This window comes from Branchiostoma lanceolatum, chromosome 7 (genome assembly GCF_035083965.1).
Source record: "Branchiostoma lanceolatum isolate klBraLanc5 chromosome 7, klBraLanc5.hap2, whole genome shotgun sequence".
In the NCBI taxonomy this organism is placed as follows: domain Eukaryota; kingdom Metazoa; phylum Chordata; class Leptocardii; order Amphioxiformes; family Branchiostomatidae; genus Branchiostoma; species Branchiostoma lanceolatum.
Genome location: NC_089728.1, coordinates 16352917 through 16370546, shown reverse-complemented (window position 1 = coordinate 16370546; position 17630 = coordinate 16352917). Strand labels below are relative to the sequence as shown.

Below are 17630 nucleotides of genomic sequence, written 5' to 3'. Positions count from 1 at the left end.
CTCCCACCTGTCATCTCCAAGCAGATGTTGGGAAGACTCGTGACCTTTGACTTGACCTATTTAAAGGTGTTTTCTTGTTACAATAATCCCTCTCATTATCTGCTTGGAGATCATCCACCCGCTCCTTTTATGTCATTTTACGACCTTTCCTTCTCAGAAATGAACTTCGGGATTCACCGATAGCTAAAAATAGGATCGTATGTTATGTTTCAGCCTATTGAATACAACGTCACATGACAATTTCAATCACCCTACTTACATCACCAATCTATTAATCATTGCCATTGGTCATCCATGCCACCACGTGTCTTTCACTGACTTGTCCGGAGGTATATTTTTACCGTACCCCACCACTCTTTCCAAACAACAAGCTCTCTCAAGAGGAACTGGCCATGGAAGCGACAAAAGAACAAGACGGGATACAGAATGGTGTCCCGTGTGCCTTTCCACCGTTCGACCCCGAGAGAGATGGATTCGAACCCGGGACCTTTCCACCTGGGTTCATGTGGGGAGTAGCAAGTTCTGCGTATCAGGTAGGGCGAGGAAAAGCCGAGTCTCTACTAGACTAACTACGCCAGCTATAAGGAGAATATTTTCCAGGGATGTTCGGCCACCATAGCGTTTCATTTGCAGGGGAGATCTGATGTTAACCTTACCGTCGAGTGACTCTACTGGCTAATTATCCCTTTGTTGCCGAATTTTACGATCCCATACCCCCGTAGGAATGTCTGGTAGAGGCTAAAAAGAGTCCAGAAGAGACCAAAAAACTTTTAGTTATCAAAGAGATGCATCAAAGTAATATAGGATTATTAAAAACGCGTTCAAAGCCCTCACCAATGTTTCATGTTGCCATTTCTAATTCATCAACACATGAACGGCGGCCATTTCATGACCCCTAAAACATGTTGACCTCTATGAAATGACCACATGGTGATTTTCCATGTATAACGCCATTTTATCCATCTATTTTCCCTTTGGTTGCTTTTCATATTGGTACATGTAGTTGTCTGTCGATAAACAACGATGTTTTCCACTCTTGAATTCAACTAACTTCGGAAAAGAACGATACTCTTCTTGGGGAAACAAAGGCCTCTAAGGGAAGGCGAGTTGCTAATCTGCTTATCACTATAACTAGCGTATGTTTATTTTACACACAGGGGAAGCGTGTTGTTTACCGGAGCGATTATAAACATTACCTATTAATAAAATCTCCCCAAAAGCCCGGCGGTACGCTGATAGTGCTATCATATTACTCTAACCTGTTCCCTGGGGATTTATGATGCGTTCTTTTGTTTTATTACCCTGTATCATATTGCTTCAGCTGACGTTCGCTGTCACACAGTAATCTTTATTGACACAACAAAATAACAGCGACTTTCGTAAGGTCTACTTTATCTATACATAAATACATATATACAATCCAACAAATATCATAAAAGTTAGAGTTTAAGCTGTAAGGCACGACGGACACTTTGAAAAATTATGGACGTACTTCTACGAAAGTACGTCCATAGTACGGCAGTTTCCAGAGTTTTGATTTTACACAAACGGACCTGAGAATAGACAGAAAGAAAATAAGGCTACCACGAAAGCATCAAGATCATAGCACGTCCAGGTCAAAAGATATAAAAACGAAAGTTCCGCTGAAGCACCAAGGTCACATACTAGGCGGTCAAAAATCGACCTTGAATTTCGGCTTCACAACACCCGCCCACATACCAAATATCATCGTAACGCATCAAGATGTTCTTGAGTTATGCTGACTACAGTAGTGCGGAAACACAAACAGACAGACACACAGACACACAGACAGAGATACGGACAGACAGACCCAATGGAGATAATGATAGGAAAGACGAAGACGTAGGTTCGCTTGTTTGAAGTTTTTGCTTTTATTGATTTCCGACAATAAAGACATCACGAAGGAGACACATTACAAAAGTTGTTTTCTACCATTTAGAGCGCATATCATTATCGTGATTCGTTCTCTTTCAGATCGAAGGCGGTTGGAACGAGGGAGGCAAAGGTCCGTCTATCATGGACGTGCACTTCCAGAAAGGATCGGCCTGGTCGGGACACACGGGGGACGTAACGTGTGACAGTTACAACAGGTAATGCAGTGTTCACATTTGCACCTTAGGGGGTGTAGCTCTCGGTATTTTTGCGATTAAACAACGGCGTCTATTTGTCACCGGGCCCGGGGTTGATTTTACATGCGAGTTAAAACATCCTGGGGCCCGGCCGTGCCCCAAAATAGCCCAGAAACCACAGGGTGTCCCACGGGGCCATAAGTTGGACTCCTAGTGGATCACACAGATCGAAACACTCAGAACAAACTACAATGAAATGTTCCTCACAAATAATCATTCATAGTCTGTTATTCTTTAAATGCACTTAGGCAAAAATCAGGCACGTTGAGGTAAAGGGAAATCACACTTCTCATAATATGATCTCTTATATGTCACGTCACGTCATAACCACGTCATAACCACGTGACTACAAGCACGCTGTACATGGCCTTGATAACGTGTACGTTGACGTGTATTTCCGTCCGTTTCAGGTACCAAGAAGACGTCCGCATCCTGTCGGAGCTGGGCGTCTCCCACTACCGCTTCTCTCTTTCCTGGCCCCGCCTCTTCCCGGACGGCACCAGGGACTCCCTAAACCCCGAAGGTGTCCGCTACTACAACAACCTCATCGACGAACTACGAGCGCACAGCATTGTACCGTTTGTCACCCTCTACCACTGGGACTTGCCGCTTGCCCTAGAGGAGAAATACAAGGGCTGGCTGGGGGAAGAAGTAGTAGAACTTTTCAACGACTACGCGCGGTTCTGTTTCTCGGAGTTCGGGGATCGGGTGAAGCACTGGGTGACGTTCAACGAGCCGTGGTCGCACGTGGTGGTGGGCAGTATGGTTGGGATGCTGCCATTGGTCAGGGAGAAGGGCAGGGCGGGGATGTACGCATGCGCGCACAACTTGATCAAAGCGCACGGCAGGGCGTGGCACACCTACGACAAGGAGTTCCGAGCGAAGCAGGGAGGCGAGGTAGGTGTTTCTAAAAGCCCCCTCTCACAGTTCCCGCGGCACGCTGGCGGCATCGCTGCGGCCGATCGAATTGACAAAGCACTCAACTAATTTCATCGACAAAAAACGAATCTTTTTAAGCGTTGTGTGTTTTGTTGTCTTTTCGGTCATACTTTTACGTTTTGAATGATATTCCCATTATAAAGTCAAGTTTAAGAGAAAGCTAATGGAGTGAATAAAATATCCAAGTAGCCAGTGTGCCGCGGGTCCAGTGAGAGGGCCGGCGGGGGCTTAAGGGAGTGGTCACATTCGTCGTGGGTCGTCGTACGATTTTGATATGTCGTAGGATTTTCGACAGAACCAACAGTCGATAAGTATATAACTTGGTACTAGTACTGCCTTTTTGATAGCAAAACAGCTGTATTTTGTACGACACATGCACGACTATCCCAAGAATGCCTTAGTTTGCAATTGCCACCGTACGACGATCAAATGACGAGTGTGTGACCCGACCTAATCATAGCGTAATAAGGCGCCATCACATTGGTCGTACGATTTATTTTTCGTAGTTGAGTTGTCGGCGAAGCTATGACAGAACCGGGAAAAATTCTCCGTTACAAGATACATGTATATATGCAAATACCTCATGTTTGGTGTCGATAGGTGTCGCTGCTAACAGATGCGATTCCATACGTCAAGTATTTACACACATACATAGATTGGTAGTACCTTCGGTATCAACAATGCGGTCCCCAAACTTAATTCAACTTTATTTACAATTAGTTGGATTAAGTTGAAAAAATTGTAGATAAAGTTGAATTAAGTTTGGGGACCGCATTGTTAACACCGAAGGTACTACCAATCTATGTATATGTGTAAATACTTGACGTCTGGAATCGCATCTGTTAGCAGCGACACCTACGTTGCAGTGCGTAACAGAACCATTTAAATTCTGCTCTCCCTCCTGGATAGCCACACGTACTAGCCCTTCGATCGAAGCCGGCTCTGCTTGGAGAATAAGCGACAGACGCGTACGGTTGAATAAAACGCTTCTTTAGTGTGTACAAGGAACTTTGTTATCCAGTGACTAACCTATCTGATGACACTATTCCCGGATGTAGCTCGGCATCACCCTGAGCTGCACGTGGGCGGAGCCGAAGAACCCGGAAAGCGACGAAGACGCCGCCGCTGCCGAACGGTTCCTCCAGTTCCACATGGGCTGGTTCGCACACCCCATCTTCCTCAACGGCGACTACCCGGACGTCATGAAGGAATACATCGCGAAGAGGAGCGCAGAGGAAGGGCTGGCAAAGTCACGGCTTCCCGGTGAGATTATGGCCCGATTTACACCGTTTAGAGTGGACTCGGGACTGTTGTATGTGCAAGGAGGGAGAACCTAAGGCCACTCAAGTAGCGTTTTCTAACAGGAACTCCACTTGAGCAGCCCAAAGCTACTCACACACAGCCCCGAGAAAACTTGTGTTTAAATCGGGCCATATGAGTCATTCTTTGCTTCCACCAGGCCTTCCTACGGGGTTATTGATTCGTCAAATATAGGGTGACTAATAAGTCAGGACAGTCAGTCCAAGGGAAGGGTATCGTTTTCCCCTTCAAGTATTATCATACGGTGGCTAAGCTCCTGCAGCAAATTACTCTCCATTTAGTCAGCTTATGCTAGGACTTGGCCTGGCCCGTGGATGTTTGCGGAAACGAAAAAATAAGTGTATGTCAAGAAATGTTCACAAATTGTGGATATGTGTGTTTAATCGTATCTTAAATCATTCATTTCGCTCCCGCAAACTGCCCGGCCGGGCGCCGGTTTGGAAATGTCACTCTAGCATAGGTTAGTCTGGTAGGGACTAATTCTAAGTCATTCCTTCTTTGAAATATTGTCGCCATCTGTGCTCACCCAATCACAAGTTAGTGTGGTAGGGACTAAGTTATTCCTTCTTTGAAATATTGTCGCCATCTTGGAACTGTGCTCACCCAATCACAAGTTAGTATGGTGGAGACTAAGTTATTCCTTCTTTGAAATATTGTCGCCATTTTGTAACTCTGCTCACCCAGTCACAAGTTAGTCTGGTAGATCTGGAGACTAAGTCATTCCTTCTTTGAAATATTGTCGCCATCTTGGATCTATACTCACCGCCAACATGGCGTTCATATAAGTTGTGACGTCATGTACTCTTTCAGAATTCACTACCGAGGAGAAGACCATGCTGAAAGGCACCGCGGACTTCCTGGGGCTGAACTACTACACCGCGCGGCTGACGTCGGCCCTCTCGGCGGAGAGCTTGTCGAAGCCCGACCTGCTAGACGAGGAGGACGGTGACGTCCATGTCGGGACCCACCCCGATTGGCCTGCGCCGGGAATCTTCTTCATCAACGTCGTGCCGTGGGGATTCAGAAAGGTTGGGGCTAATGACTAGACTGAAAGCCACATTGTTGATTTATTACATAAATGTGCGCTACCGTTTACCGTCACACATTCAGGACCTTCATACGACTTTTGGTCACTCCCGACCACTCCCCAAACAAACGATTGGGAGAGGGGCCCCGCCGGGTAGTTTACGGACTGTTTCATTGGACTTTCGGGCGTGGCCCCGACGTGGCCCCGTGGGACACCTTGTGGCTATCTGGCTATCTTTGGCACGGTCGGGCCCGGATATCTTATTGCTCGGAGTTAAAATCAACCCGGGACCCGGTAGCAGACAGACGCCGTAAGCTAATCGTGAGAACACCGGGTCTTTTTGAGACCATGATTAATACATGTCCAAATGAATTTGCCTATGTCTTAGGGGCCATCAACTTATTCTACACTACCCAAAAGCTAAGGCATATCGCTGCGCATGCGTAGTTTAAACCGCTTATCGTACTGCATCCTCCAGGTGTTGAACTACATGCAGAACCGGTACCAGGTGCCGCTGATCTACGTGACGGAGAATGGATATCACGAAGAACACATGGGCGAGGGGCAGTACGACATGAAGGACGCCAGGAGGAGCTGTTATCACGCCGCACACATCAACGAGCTCAGGAAAGGTGACTATAGGATCACTCACTTGTCATTAGTCCATGTGTATAACATTCCTCCATCCTATATCTGAAAAGAAGACACTTGTTTATCCAATGTCATCATCAAGAAGAAACAGTGTTTTACTGAGAAACTTGTTCTACCACCTCTGAACTCTTGCTTCCTGTCACTCCCGCAAGCCTGACCATCACATTCCTGCATTCCCCTTCGCATGCCCTCAAATGACTACGGAGTACAGATTCACAAGAACATATGTACAAACATCCAGGCACACCGAAAATAAAACCTCCGTACACGGAGGAAACTAGATGCAGTTTTCTAGTGTTGGGTGAAAATGTTGACCTTGAACCCTGTTACGACGAAGCAGTCGCTCATAAAATTCTGAATAGCAAATTGAGATATTTCAGTCTCAAGAAGATATGTGCCTTTACATTTGTGCCAAATTTCAATTCATTTTATATATATAGCAATGAACTTACTATGATACTACTGGCAGTACTTTCTGACTCACCCTCGTACCAAGCTTTTGTGTTGTTAATATTCCAATTCCCGGTTGTTGTTGTTGACGGCAGCTATCGTGCATGACGGTGTGAACGTGAGGAGTTACACGGTGTGGTGTCTGATGGACAACCTGGAGTGGGAGTCCGGGTTCTCCCAACGGATGGGGCTGTATCACGTGGACTTCACCGATCCTGAGAGGAAAAGGGTAAAAAGGGAATCTCATTGGGCTGTACTTTATTGAATCTTTATTGCGCCGAATTGCAAAGGATATTCGCAAAGTGGTGCAAACCTATGCAAAACGGCGCTAATCTGTCGCCTGAAAATGCGATTCCTTTAAAATCAAAATGTCTCAAATTCGCAATTACCAAAACGGCACGAATTGGCTCAATGAGTCAATCACTTTCCTCTTCATGAATCTTAATCATTTTTGATGGGGCGCGCCCCAGCTTAGAGCCCGTTTTGATTGGCGGTTTGGTTTGGTAGCTTGGGTGTTTGGTTGGTTCGTTCGTCCAGAGGCCTGTCCAGATGCCATGCAATGCCATAAGCCTTTCCCTATGCCCTGCCAGATCCCCAGAAATGGCCATATTACATATACAGCACGAAATTACACAAAAAGGAATTGATTTTGTTAAGAAAATGATCAAAAATTGACGAAAAATGGTACCGTGTAGTGAGGTGTAAAGTTTAGACATCTTTAAAACCCCCATTCTGACAGTAAATCCAAAGTAGCTCAGTCAGTTATTGCTTAGGTACAACAATCTGGAGGTCGCCGGTTCAAGACCGGGGTCGGGAACCTTTTTTCTTTTCTTTTTGTTTTCTTTTTATATATGGAGGAAATATTTTGTTTTTGCTAGCGTGTTCTTCTTCTTTCTTTTTTCTTCTTCTAATCCTTTTCTTCCCAATGAGCCCCAGCCAGCTTTTTTTAAAGCTTTCTTGGTTCTAATTCAGCGATAACGCTGTTATTACCTATAAAGCTATCTTGTATCTCATTTGGAGCCGATACTAACAATGTGACATTCCTGGCACGGATAACTCGTTTTAGAGATCACTTATTTTACGAAAATTCGCAAAGTTGACGCCATTTCCTAGCGTAATTTGGCGCTGTCCAATGATATACCCGTTCATGAGACAGACGTGAATGTTTCCATGCAAAAATAAATTTTCTTAAATATAGAATCAAAGCACACATAAATAACGGAATTTTTGTTTGTTTGTTTGTTTCATGATAATGATGAATTCTTCTTTCAGACACCCAAAGAGTCTGCCGGTTTCTACCGTGACGTCATCAAGCACAACGGGTTTCCGGAAGGAGCTCCGATCACGAGACAAGTCCAGGAATGGTGGAAGAAAAGAGCACAAAAGCAGAGGAATTCGTCTTTATCATAGATTCATATCCATAGCATCATCAACATATAATTATAGATAGACCCCATAGGTACACAGTATAGATCTTTAAAATTCTACATGCAAGACGTCAGAGCAGTTTTCAGATGCGTCCAATACCACCAAGCAGATGTACCGCAAAGCTTTCATCGTCTGTCCGAATAAAAGTATCCTGCAATTGATATGCAGATCGAGCTTTGGCTTGAAACTAGCATTAGCCAAACGACTTAGAAGTGTGGCAAGTTTGTACTATTCAATGACTGCCTAGGATCACGCAGTTTGCAAGTTTCATATCTTTTGATGTTTAAACTCGAAAATTGATATTCTTGACGTATGTGCTAGGGATCAAATATAACTTAACTAATAAATGCAATGTGACGCCCTTAACTGAGTCTATTGGTGCTCTGCATTTCTTTACGTTTCATCTTTGCTATACGTGATTTACCTTGCTTTAAAAAAAAAGTAAGCCTTACATGGTATATGCAGTATCTAGTTATCATGCTAATGGTCTTAGATGTGGGCCCACTTATTAATATGAATAATGATACGTGATAAACTGTTAATGATGTCAAACTAAAAGAAACTAGACTCATCGGAATTTTCGACGGACTCACTCACTTAGTCTTCTTCAGCTGTCGGTATGAACACGTGACTTTCTGTACATGTGACGTCAGCACTGGGTCAAAGTTCGTCGGAAGTCGAAACCGCCCCCGTCCTGGTCGAGAGAAGGTTGTTACGTCCTAACGCCCTTTTTGGCAACATTTTATGAGTTTAAAAACATCTTTTCTCTTAATGATGTACTTTACCAATCCAAATTGAAACTTTATGCTAATAACATGTCCAATCAATTTTGAATCATTTGGTAGAACAATAAAGTTTCCAGTACTATGTTTAGTTTGAAGCGTTGCTAACATAAAATGATTGATTTGAACTTTGCATATTAGTCATTGTTCAGAAGGCAGATTTGTCGCGCTGTGTAACGTTACCCACAGAACACAATGGTATGTATCGGGGTCAGAGTTTGATGGACGGTTCAAAGGTTAGTGAAGACGTAGGTCATACCGGGGCGCAGGTGTAAATATTTGTTTTGAGATAAGCATAAGGCTGTTACGCAAGGTCCACGCCATACAATCGGAGTTATCAGGATCAATAAAACGGGTGTCCCTTAGCCTTTCATCAGGAGTTCATGAGACGGTTTTAAAGTCTTTTACGATTAGAATAGTCAGTTTTGAAGATAAACATGGCTTCCGTACAAGAGGACGGTCCTTGTGACTTCCCCACCTTTGACGAGGACAGGGACGGTTTCAGCCCAGGTGTGTTCCCGCCGGGATTTCTGTGGGGCGCCGCCACGTCTGCTTTCCAGGTACGGTTACACATGTTCCCACCTCCCATATCATACATATACATTTTTTTTTTACCTTCGCCAAGGAGGTTATGTTATTCAGGAGTGTATCTCTGTCTGAACACGATAACTCGAGAAGGCTTGGATGGGTTGTCGTAATATTTGGTATGTTGGTAGGTCTTGTTTAGACCTGGATATGCCTAGACGTTGCCCCCCCTAGCGACTTTCTCAGGTACTGCAGCGGAACGTACGGTTATGATATCTCGTTTTGTTACCTGTGTATGTATGCATGTATGTATGTATGTATGTATGTATCATAATGTATGTATGTATGTATGTATGTATGTATTTGTGTGTGTGTGTGTGTGTGTGTGTGTGTGTGTGTGTATGTATGTATGTATGTATGTGTGTGTGTGTGTACGTAGGTATGTATAAGACCCTCTATCCAGCAACGCCAGGGCCTCCCTGAAATATGAGTACCTGGCAGTGTAGCGCTTTAGGGCTAGCTGGGTAGTTGGCATTCCGGTCAGGTCAGGCATTCTGGGCAATGAATTGTAGGACAGACAGCTTTGTTTACGATCACATCTGTCTAACGATTTCGTTCCTGACCCTGTCTGTCCTTTTCTTTCTGACTGCAGTAGAACACGCCGGCATTCTGTATGTCTAATGTTGACTTCCAAGCAGATATATAACTCCGGTCAATTACGAAAACACATTTGATTTGATTTATTTGACTGTAAAGAAGTACAGCCAGGGCTACCCAACTAGCTGAAGGCTATTACAAAGGGTTAGCCCTGGGAACAGTATTCAAAGTTCAATACAAACTTTCACAAAGCACGTCAAGGCGTACACAAAACGCAAAGGTAAAATACATAGAAGAAACACATTTGCTTGCCTGACTTGATTGATCGTGACTGCACTAGTGACTTTTTCCGTGACTATGTCTTATGCCTCATTTCGGCGCGTCACGCCCCTGTCACCCAGATGACGAGCTTCGGCCTTTTTTGTTGATAGCCAGACGGTCATCGAATTAAATACTATTACTCTCTTGTATCTGGCCTACTGCATTTAGCCCCAATGGGGCATGGATATGCAATAAATGTCATCGTCATTTAAAAGATAAACGCCAGACTCGAGAGTATCTTTTCATTTATTCATTTATTTCTGTTTTCTTTACACATGGTAGGCGTGCTCAGTGCTTAAAACACTGCTTTGCAGACGTGCCCTGTACAGAATAACATAAACTAAGAAATAAGAGAAACTAAGAAACAAAACAAAAACAGCCCACAAAGATAACAATATATACACAACCGAGCGTCAATCATAATCATAAACCGTAAATCAAAGAGATCAGCAGTGATGATTAATTAGCCTTTTAAAAGATAGGCCAGGCGTGGCCACCCTGACTGTGGCAGACATATCGATCATTCCATGCAAATCCACCCCTGTACGCAAACTATGGCTAAATTCTAGTCTAACTTTAGGAAGTTGTGATGATATGTTTGAATTATGACTTGCTTGCTGTATGAGATGTTCTGTTTGTAATTTTTCTGGTACCTGTTGATGGATTTATTTTAAGGCGGATTAAAGAGGATGCATTTGCCGTCCAGATTCCAGTAAAAATATATTACAGATTTTTGTGTTCATTTTTCCATTCAGATAGAAGGAGCGTGGAATGAGGACGGCAAAGGTCCGTCCATAAAGGATTCGTGGTTCAACCACGCACGTAAAGCCTTCGATGGAACAACGGCAGAAGTGACGTGTGACAGTTACCACAGGTCAGTATTAATCTACACCAAAGCCTCACTGGACCTGCGGCACGCTGGCGGCGTCGCTTTGTTCTGCACTGGATTTGTGTTGTGTTACCCTTGACTTTATAATGGGAATATCATTCAAAACGTGTAAGTATGACCGCAACAAAACACATAAAGCTTAAAAAGATTCGTTTTTTGTCGATGAAAGTCGTTGAGTGCTTTGTCAATTCGATCGGCCGCAGCGCCGCCGCCAGCGTGCCGCGGGTCCAGTGAGGGGGGGGGGGGTCTTTACGGAGAAGCCACTAGTATTACGGTGATAGACTTAGTTTAAGGTAGTAGAGTCTAGGGCGCACTGGACAGAGCAACATGAAGAGCCTAAGGGGAGTAAGGGGCAGCTCCTAGCCTAGTAGTAAGCACTCAGGCAGGTAGGCACTAGCATAAAAAATAGTACTGGTAGCTCCAATATGCCAACATAAGCATGAAAGGTCATCTGAGTTGGTAAAATGCATCATGAAAAATCAAAATGATTTTTTCCTACTCAAGTACTCACCGGAATTTTCGACTGGTTCTCCCCAGTCTTCCTCGTCTTTCTGATCCAATTACTCTGAGCTTTGTGTGACGTCAGCAATGGGTCAAAGGTTGTTGGGAGTTTATATCGCCCCGCGTCTCGGTTGAGAGAAGGCCGATGTAGATTGCCTCCTTTACTCACAAAGTAGACATGTGTACCAACATGGTTTGATCTCAATTGTCATGTACCTTACAATAGGCTCCCTGGCAAGAACTTGTATTCACCTTCTGTATTAATCTCCAAGCAGATCTACACCGGTGCAAAAATCGTTTAAACCTGACTAGCTTATACGATTTTTGCACCGGTGTAGATCTGCTTGGAAATTACTTCTGTATGGTCATTTTTACTGACTGTAGGTACCGAGAAGACGTCCGTATCTTGTCGGAGCTGGGCGCCTCCCACTACCGCTTCTCAATCTCCTGGTCGCGGGTCTTCCCGGACGGCACCAGGGACTCCCTCAACCCCGAAGGTGTCCGCTACTACAACAACCTCATCGACGAGCTGCGTGCGCGCGGCATCGTACCGTTCGTCACCCTGTACCACTGGGACTTGCCGCAAGCTCTCATGGACAAGCATCGCGGCTGGCTGAACGAAACGCTGATGGAACTCTTCAACGACTACGCGAGGTTCTGTTTCTCGGAGTTCGGGGATCGAGTGAAGCACTGGGCGACGTTTAACGAGCCGTGGTCGGAGATTGTGATGGGAAGTAAGGGCATACTGGCGGAGACTGTCGGTAAGGAGGGGAAGCGGGGAGTGTACGCCGCGGTGAGGACCGTACTGAAGGCTCACGCAACGGCGTGGCACACTTACGACAGGGAGTTCCGCGTGAAACAGGGAGGAAAGGTTGGTATCTGTGCGTACGTTCTAGTTACTAGTATTCCTTCCAGACGGTTACCCGACTTGATCATCATAGCTTGTCACTGTTTCTCTCCGCCCAGTCCAGTGCAGTCTCGACTTGATTAAAAGAAGAGAAGCGAGGAAGAAACCTTTCATAATAATTGGCGTAGTTGTTCCAAGCGTTTACGTGTTCATTGTAACCTAAGATCTCTTGCAGAGAACTACGCCTTTCGTTTAGACAAAAGAAGAAAGATAAATACTGATATAATGTACAATAAAGTGTTATATAAGCTAGTTCACGGTTGCTACTACGCATGTGCAGTGTCAAAGGTGAAGGACCCCGGTTTGTTAACAGTGCTCCACTAGACATTGTCTAGATTTGCATAACAACGCCCCGACGGGTTTTGTTTACGTCTCAGGGGCCTTCACCTTTGACACTGCACGTGCGTAGTAGCAACCGTGAACTGGCTTATTGTATTGACCTTACTGTTGGAATTTGTGGGTTTTCTCCTCCCATGGCCAGCCAGTTGTCCAGCTAGATCTAGATGTTCACAGTGTACAAAGGTAGTCCCATAGCCTTTTTGAGGTCGTAGGGGCAGTCGGTTGTTATCCACTATGTCCAGCTATATAGGGAGGCGGATCTCATCCCTCCTTCCACCGCCTTTTAGCTCCTCAACTGAAGTCGGATACCCATTTTCACTGTGTACACTGTGTGCTGATTGTAATAGACCGATCCCATAGCCCCACCTGCCTCCGTCAAAACGTAGAGTTCCAAAATAAAACATAGAAATGCAAATTATCTGACGGAATTCCATCCACTCTCTCATTGGTCAATCCTAAACTTGTCATTCTCTCATTGGTTTAACTGCTAATTGTGATGGACAGTAAGGATCGGTCTATTTCTGAAGTCGAACTGTGCGTTTTGTACGTTGTACAAGGTTGGTCTGGCTCTAAGCTGTACCTGGGGTGAACCCAAGGACCCACGGAACGCCGATGACGTCACCGCGGCGGAACGTTTCTTTGACTTCAACGTCGGCTGGTTCGCGCACCCCCTCTTCGTCAACGGCGACTACCCTGACGTCATGAAGGAATACGTCATGAAAAGAAGCATGGCGGACGGACTGGCAACGTCTTGTCTTCCCGGTAAGATACGAAGGACTAGAAATACATCTTGTAATTTTCTAGAGGTTTGAACGGCTCTGCCTTTGGTTCTGTGTCGCGTTTTGTTGTTCTTATTACATTGTAAATGATACAATAATTATAATACATGCAAAAGTATTTCAAAAGATGTAACGTCACAGAGACTATACGGACTAGATGGGCAAAATAAACTAGACAAGTAGTTGGGCAAAAACATTTGTTGTATGTTTGTATGTTGATAATCAGCATAACTCGAAAATGCCTGGACAAATTAGTCTTCTTATTTGTGTGTGGGTAGTAGGGTTGATGAGACCTTTAAAAAATTGATAAGATTTCGGTCCCCCTATGGGCTTGTTACGGTACTGTAGCGGAACTTCCGGTTTTGATATCTCGTGTTCTGGACATGCTATGCCCGTGATGTTTGAATGGTAAATAAATGACAGTGTATCACATCAGTCGTAAGCTTCGCCGAAAGCAACAAGCTATCTGCCACCAATAAATCAAGACACGTTCAGTTCAAAAGATAGAAAACGGAAGTTTTTCTGCAGTACCAAGGTCACTTACAAGGGGGCCTAATATCGACCTTAAACTTTGTCTTTCTATTACCTACCCACATACCAAATATCATCATAATCCAATGAGAGGTTCTTGAGTTATGCTGACCACAAAAAGCCGGAAACACAGACACACACACGCACACACACACACACACACACACACACACACACACACACACACACACACACACACACACACACACACACACACACACACACACACACACACAAACTATATCTCCATTTTTCATGGAGATATCAAGACTGACCACAAAAGTAACCCTGACGCGGTGGTCTTGCAATCTTCTTATCTCTCTTTCAGAGTTTTCCTCAGAAGAGAAGGCACTGCTGAAGGGCTCTGCGGACTTCCTCGGGGTGAACTACTACACCGCGCGCCTGGTGTCTGCCCGGGCGGAGGGAGACGACTCCAAGCCCGCCGACATGTTGGGAGAGGACGACGCGGACGTGCACGTGGAGATGAACCCCGACTGGCCTGTAGCGGGGCTGCCGTTCATTAGTATCGTGCCGTGGGGATTGCGGAAGGTGCCGTTAATGCTAGGGTCACATTTCCAACCCGGGGCCCGGCCGGACAGCTTGCGGAAACGAAAAATCAAAGTGTATTTCAATAGATTTGCACAAGCTATGCTCTTGAATAATTTTGGGTACGTTTTGTGATTTTGTTGTCTTTTATATCATACTTTTCGTCCCCAAAGACTGCCCGGCCGGGCCCCGGATTAGAAATGTGACCCTAGCATAAGAAAACGTTTGACCTGTTCTCTTTATATTAATTATAGCAACCTTCTCCCTGCTCAAGCAGACTTTTTATACCATATTTATACTGATTAAAGGGCAAGGCAGCAGGCATAAAGTTGAAATATTTGCACTTCTTAGGAAATTCAAATTGTGAACACATTACTCATAGTCATACCAAAAAGGTTAAAGAATACCTCTTTGATCTTTTTGGTCATACAATGAAGCTTCTTTCAAGCACCAACGTTAAGGCGGCGGGTGCAAGATTACACCATTCTTGTGACGTAATAACTACTGCGCGAGGCATCTCCAATCGACCAATCCTCATCACGTAACTAAACGTTTCACCCAACCTATAAAAAGCGTATAAACATAACGGACAAGGCGTTAAAAACGTATCTCTGTTCATTTCACATCTACTACCCAGGCACTAAACTGTGTACGAGACCGGTATCAGGTGCCACTGATATTCGTGACGGAGAACGGACTGCATGAGCATCACGACGGGGAGGTGCAGTACGACCTGAAGGACGCCAGGAGGAGCTGTTATCACGCCGCACACATCAACGAGCTCAGGAAAGGTATTAAGATTCGAATCCTTTAATATGCCCCGTTAATGTTGTGCCTTTGGGACTTTATACATTTCCTCACTTCACTCAGGTGTAAATGAGTACCTAGCTTCGGTTAAGGACGTCCCTCAGATAGGACGTTCAATGGAGGTCCCGTGTTTGAAGAGAGCCACATGCACCTCGAGCACGTAAAAATAACCCACCACACTTATCGAAAAGAGCAGGGCCCTAGGTGTCCATCCCGATGTGAGTGGATCACATAAATCTGTCCAGATATGCAGCTTGTACTCTTCAGTACAAACGTGCTGCGTTACGCCATGAGGCGGGTTACCGGGTATGCAACACAAGCAAAACAAAACAAAACAAACAAACAAACAAAACAACAAAGTTGAGCAGGGGTGATGTCATACATGTACTTGCAAAGCTGCCATTGAAACTCTATGCGTTTGCAAACAAATGCGTGTTTTCTTGTCTCACACTTATTTGTAGTAATCTTTTCTTTCTATCAACCCGCTTTACCGCAGCCATCACGTTGGACGGCGTGAATGTCCGAGGCTACACGGTGTGGTGTCTGATGGACAACTTTGAGTGGGTCTTCGGCCACACCCAAACAATGGGGCTGTACCACGTCGACTTTAAGGACCCAGAGAAGAAAAGGGTACGTGTAACGAGTACTTAAGGCTCCGGGTTGCGTTTTGGTTTTTCTTTCTTTTTTACGTATCGTTGCTAGAGTGTCCTGATTTCCCCCTGTTTTTTCACAGTATGGTGTTGTTAAATGGTCGACAGCTAAGCAAGCGGGCTCAAGAGTTCGCGGGTTCAATTCCTGGTATTTCTGGCTATGATGTTGTGACCTTGGGAAAGGCATTTTGCACGACTTACCTCACTCCACCCAGGTGTAAAAATGGGTACCTAACTTCGGTTGAGGAGGTAAAAGACCCCTGAACTTGGCTGAAGGAGCTTGAGATAGGAAAGGGATCCTGTTTAAGATACTGTGCCCTGGCTAGACCCAGTGGGTAAAAACCTTCCCCTACGGCCTCAAAAAGGCTATGGGCCTACCTATTACCCGTGAATATTACCGACGTACAAAATCAGCAAAAAGAGTGCTATAGATGCAAGACACTAGTTTTCAAAGACATTCACGTCTCTTATTGTCACTTTCCAATGATTCTATATTGACATCGAATAAGATGGCAATAAGGAATAAAAAAACAACAACTTTGAAGGACATCATGTGTGGAAACAAAAACGAAATTAATGTTATTTCTTACTTTCCACATATCAAAGGTACCCAAAGAGTCGGCCGGATTCTACCGTGACGTCATCAAGCACAACGGGTTCCCGGATGGAGAGGCCCATACCAGGCTAGTGCAGGAGTGGTGGGAGGCACGGGCCAAGCGCACGACGGGGTCCGAGGAGAAATGAAGGCGTGGGCTTTCAGAGTAGACATAAGCGGGTACCTCACTGGACTGCGGCACGTTGGCGGCCTTGATGCGACCTGAATTAGATTTGTGTTACCGTTGACTTCGATATATATAGTAACTCATAGATTCAGTTGTTTTGTTTATCTGACTGTTTAAGAACGCTTCATGTAACGATTCTCTTCACTGAATACGTTTCATGTGATATTGAAACTACTATATTGCATTCAGCCCATGTAGAAGGGGACGTGCAAATAAAGATCATCATCATCATCATCATATAATAGGAATATACAAAATGCACAAGTATGATAAATGACAACGAAACACACAAATGCTAAAACGATTCGCTTTTCATCGACGTTGAGCGTCGAAATCACTCGCCCACAGCGAGGTCGCCAATGTGCCGCGGGTCCAGCGAGATACCCGCTATAGACAGACCCTATAAATCTCCAAGCAGATGTTAGATCCAGCTCAGTACCCATGCTTTACATCTAGATCTGTTTCTGCGGCATTCATTTGTAACGTTTAGTATTATCTTCTTGTATTGCACTTTTTAAAGGCAACCAAAGCAATATTAGGGCCCAAAAAATTGAAATGTAAAAAATGCTGAAATCTTTATGGTAATGATATTTACTAACCCTGTTTAGCACATTTTCGTAGTAACTTCACACTTTCAGCAATCTTAAAACCGCGCAAAAACGAGCCGTACAATGATCCCCTTAGTTTCGCGAGTTCTCACATCACACCG

At 44.7% G+C, this 17630-nt stretch overlaps 1 protein-coding gene across 1 annotated transcript; it reads left to right on the top strand.

Moving 5' to 3' along the window:
• The first annotated feature begins 277 nt into the window (after positions 1-277).
• On the top strand, positions 278-17156 carry LOC136438403 (lactase/phlorizin hydrolase-like). Its single transcript, XM_066433174.1, has 17 exons — positions 278-533; positions 1996-2111; positions 2561-3047; positions 4148-4352; positions 5220-5437; positions 5915-6068; positions 6633-6766; positions 7810-7934; positions 8889-8983; positions 9201-9307; positions 10946-11064; positions 11965-12451; positions 13354-13588; positions 14465-14685; positions 15320-15473; positions 15986-16119; positions 16746-17156. The coding sequence occupies exons 1-17, from the start codon at positions 393-395 to the stop codon at positions 16881-16883; spliced, it is 3270 nt and encodes a 1089-aa protein (XP_066289271.1). The 5' UTR covers positions 278-392; the 3' UTR covers positions 16884-17156.
• Positions 17157-17630: the final 474 nt, after the last annotated feature.

Excerpts from the sequence above, each read along its gene's own strand:
- LOC136438403 (XM_066433174.1), top strand. The coding sequence starts at position 393 with ATGGAAGCGACAAAAGAACAAGACGGGATACAGAATGGTGTCCCGTGT. Across the intron at positions 2,112-2,560 it reads ACGTGTGACAGTTACAACAG|GTACCAAGAAGACGTCCGCA; the intron begins GTAATGCAGTGT and ends CGTCCGTTTCAG. Across the intron at positions 12,452-13,353 it reads GCGTGAAACAGGGAGGAAAG|TCGAACTGTGCGTTTTGTAC; the intron begins GTTGGTATCTGT and ends CTATTTCTGAAG.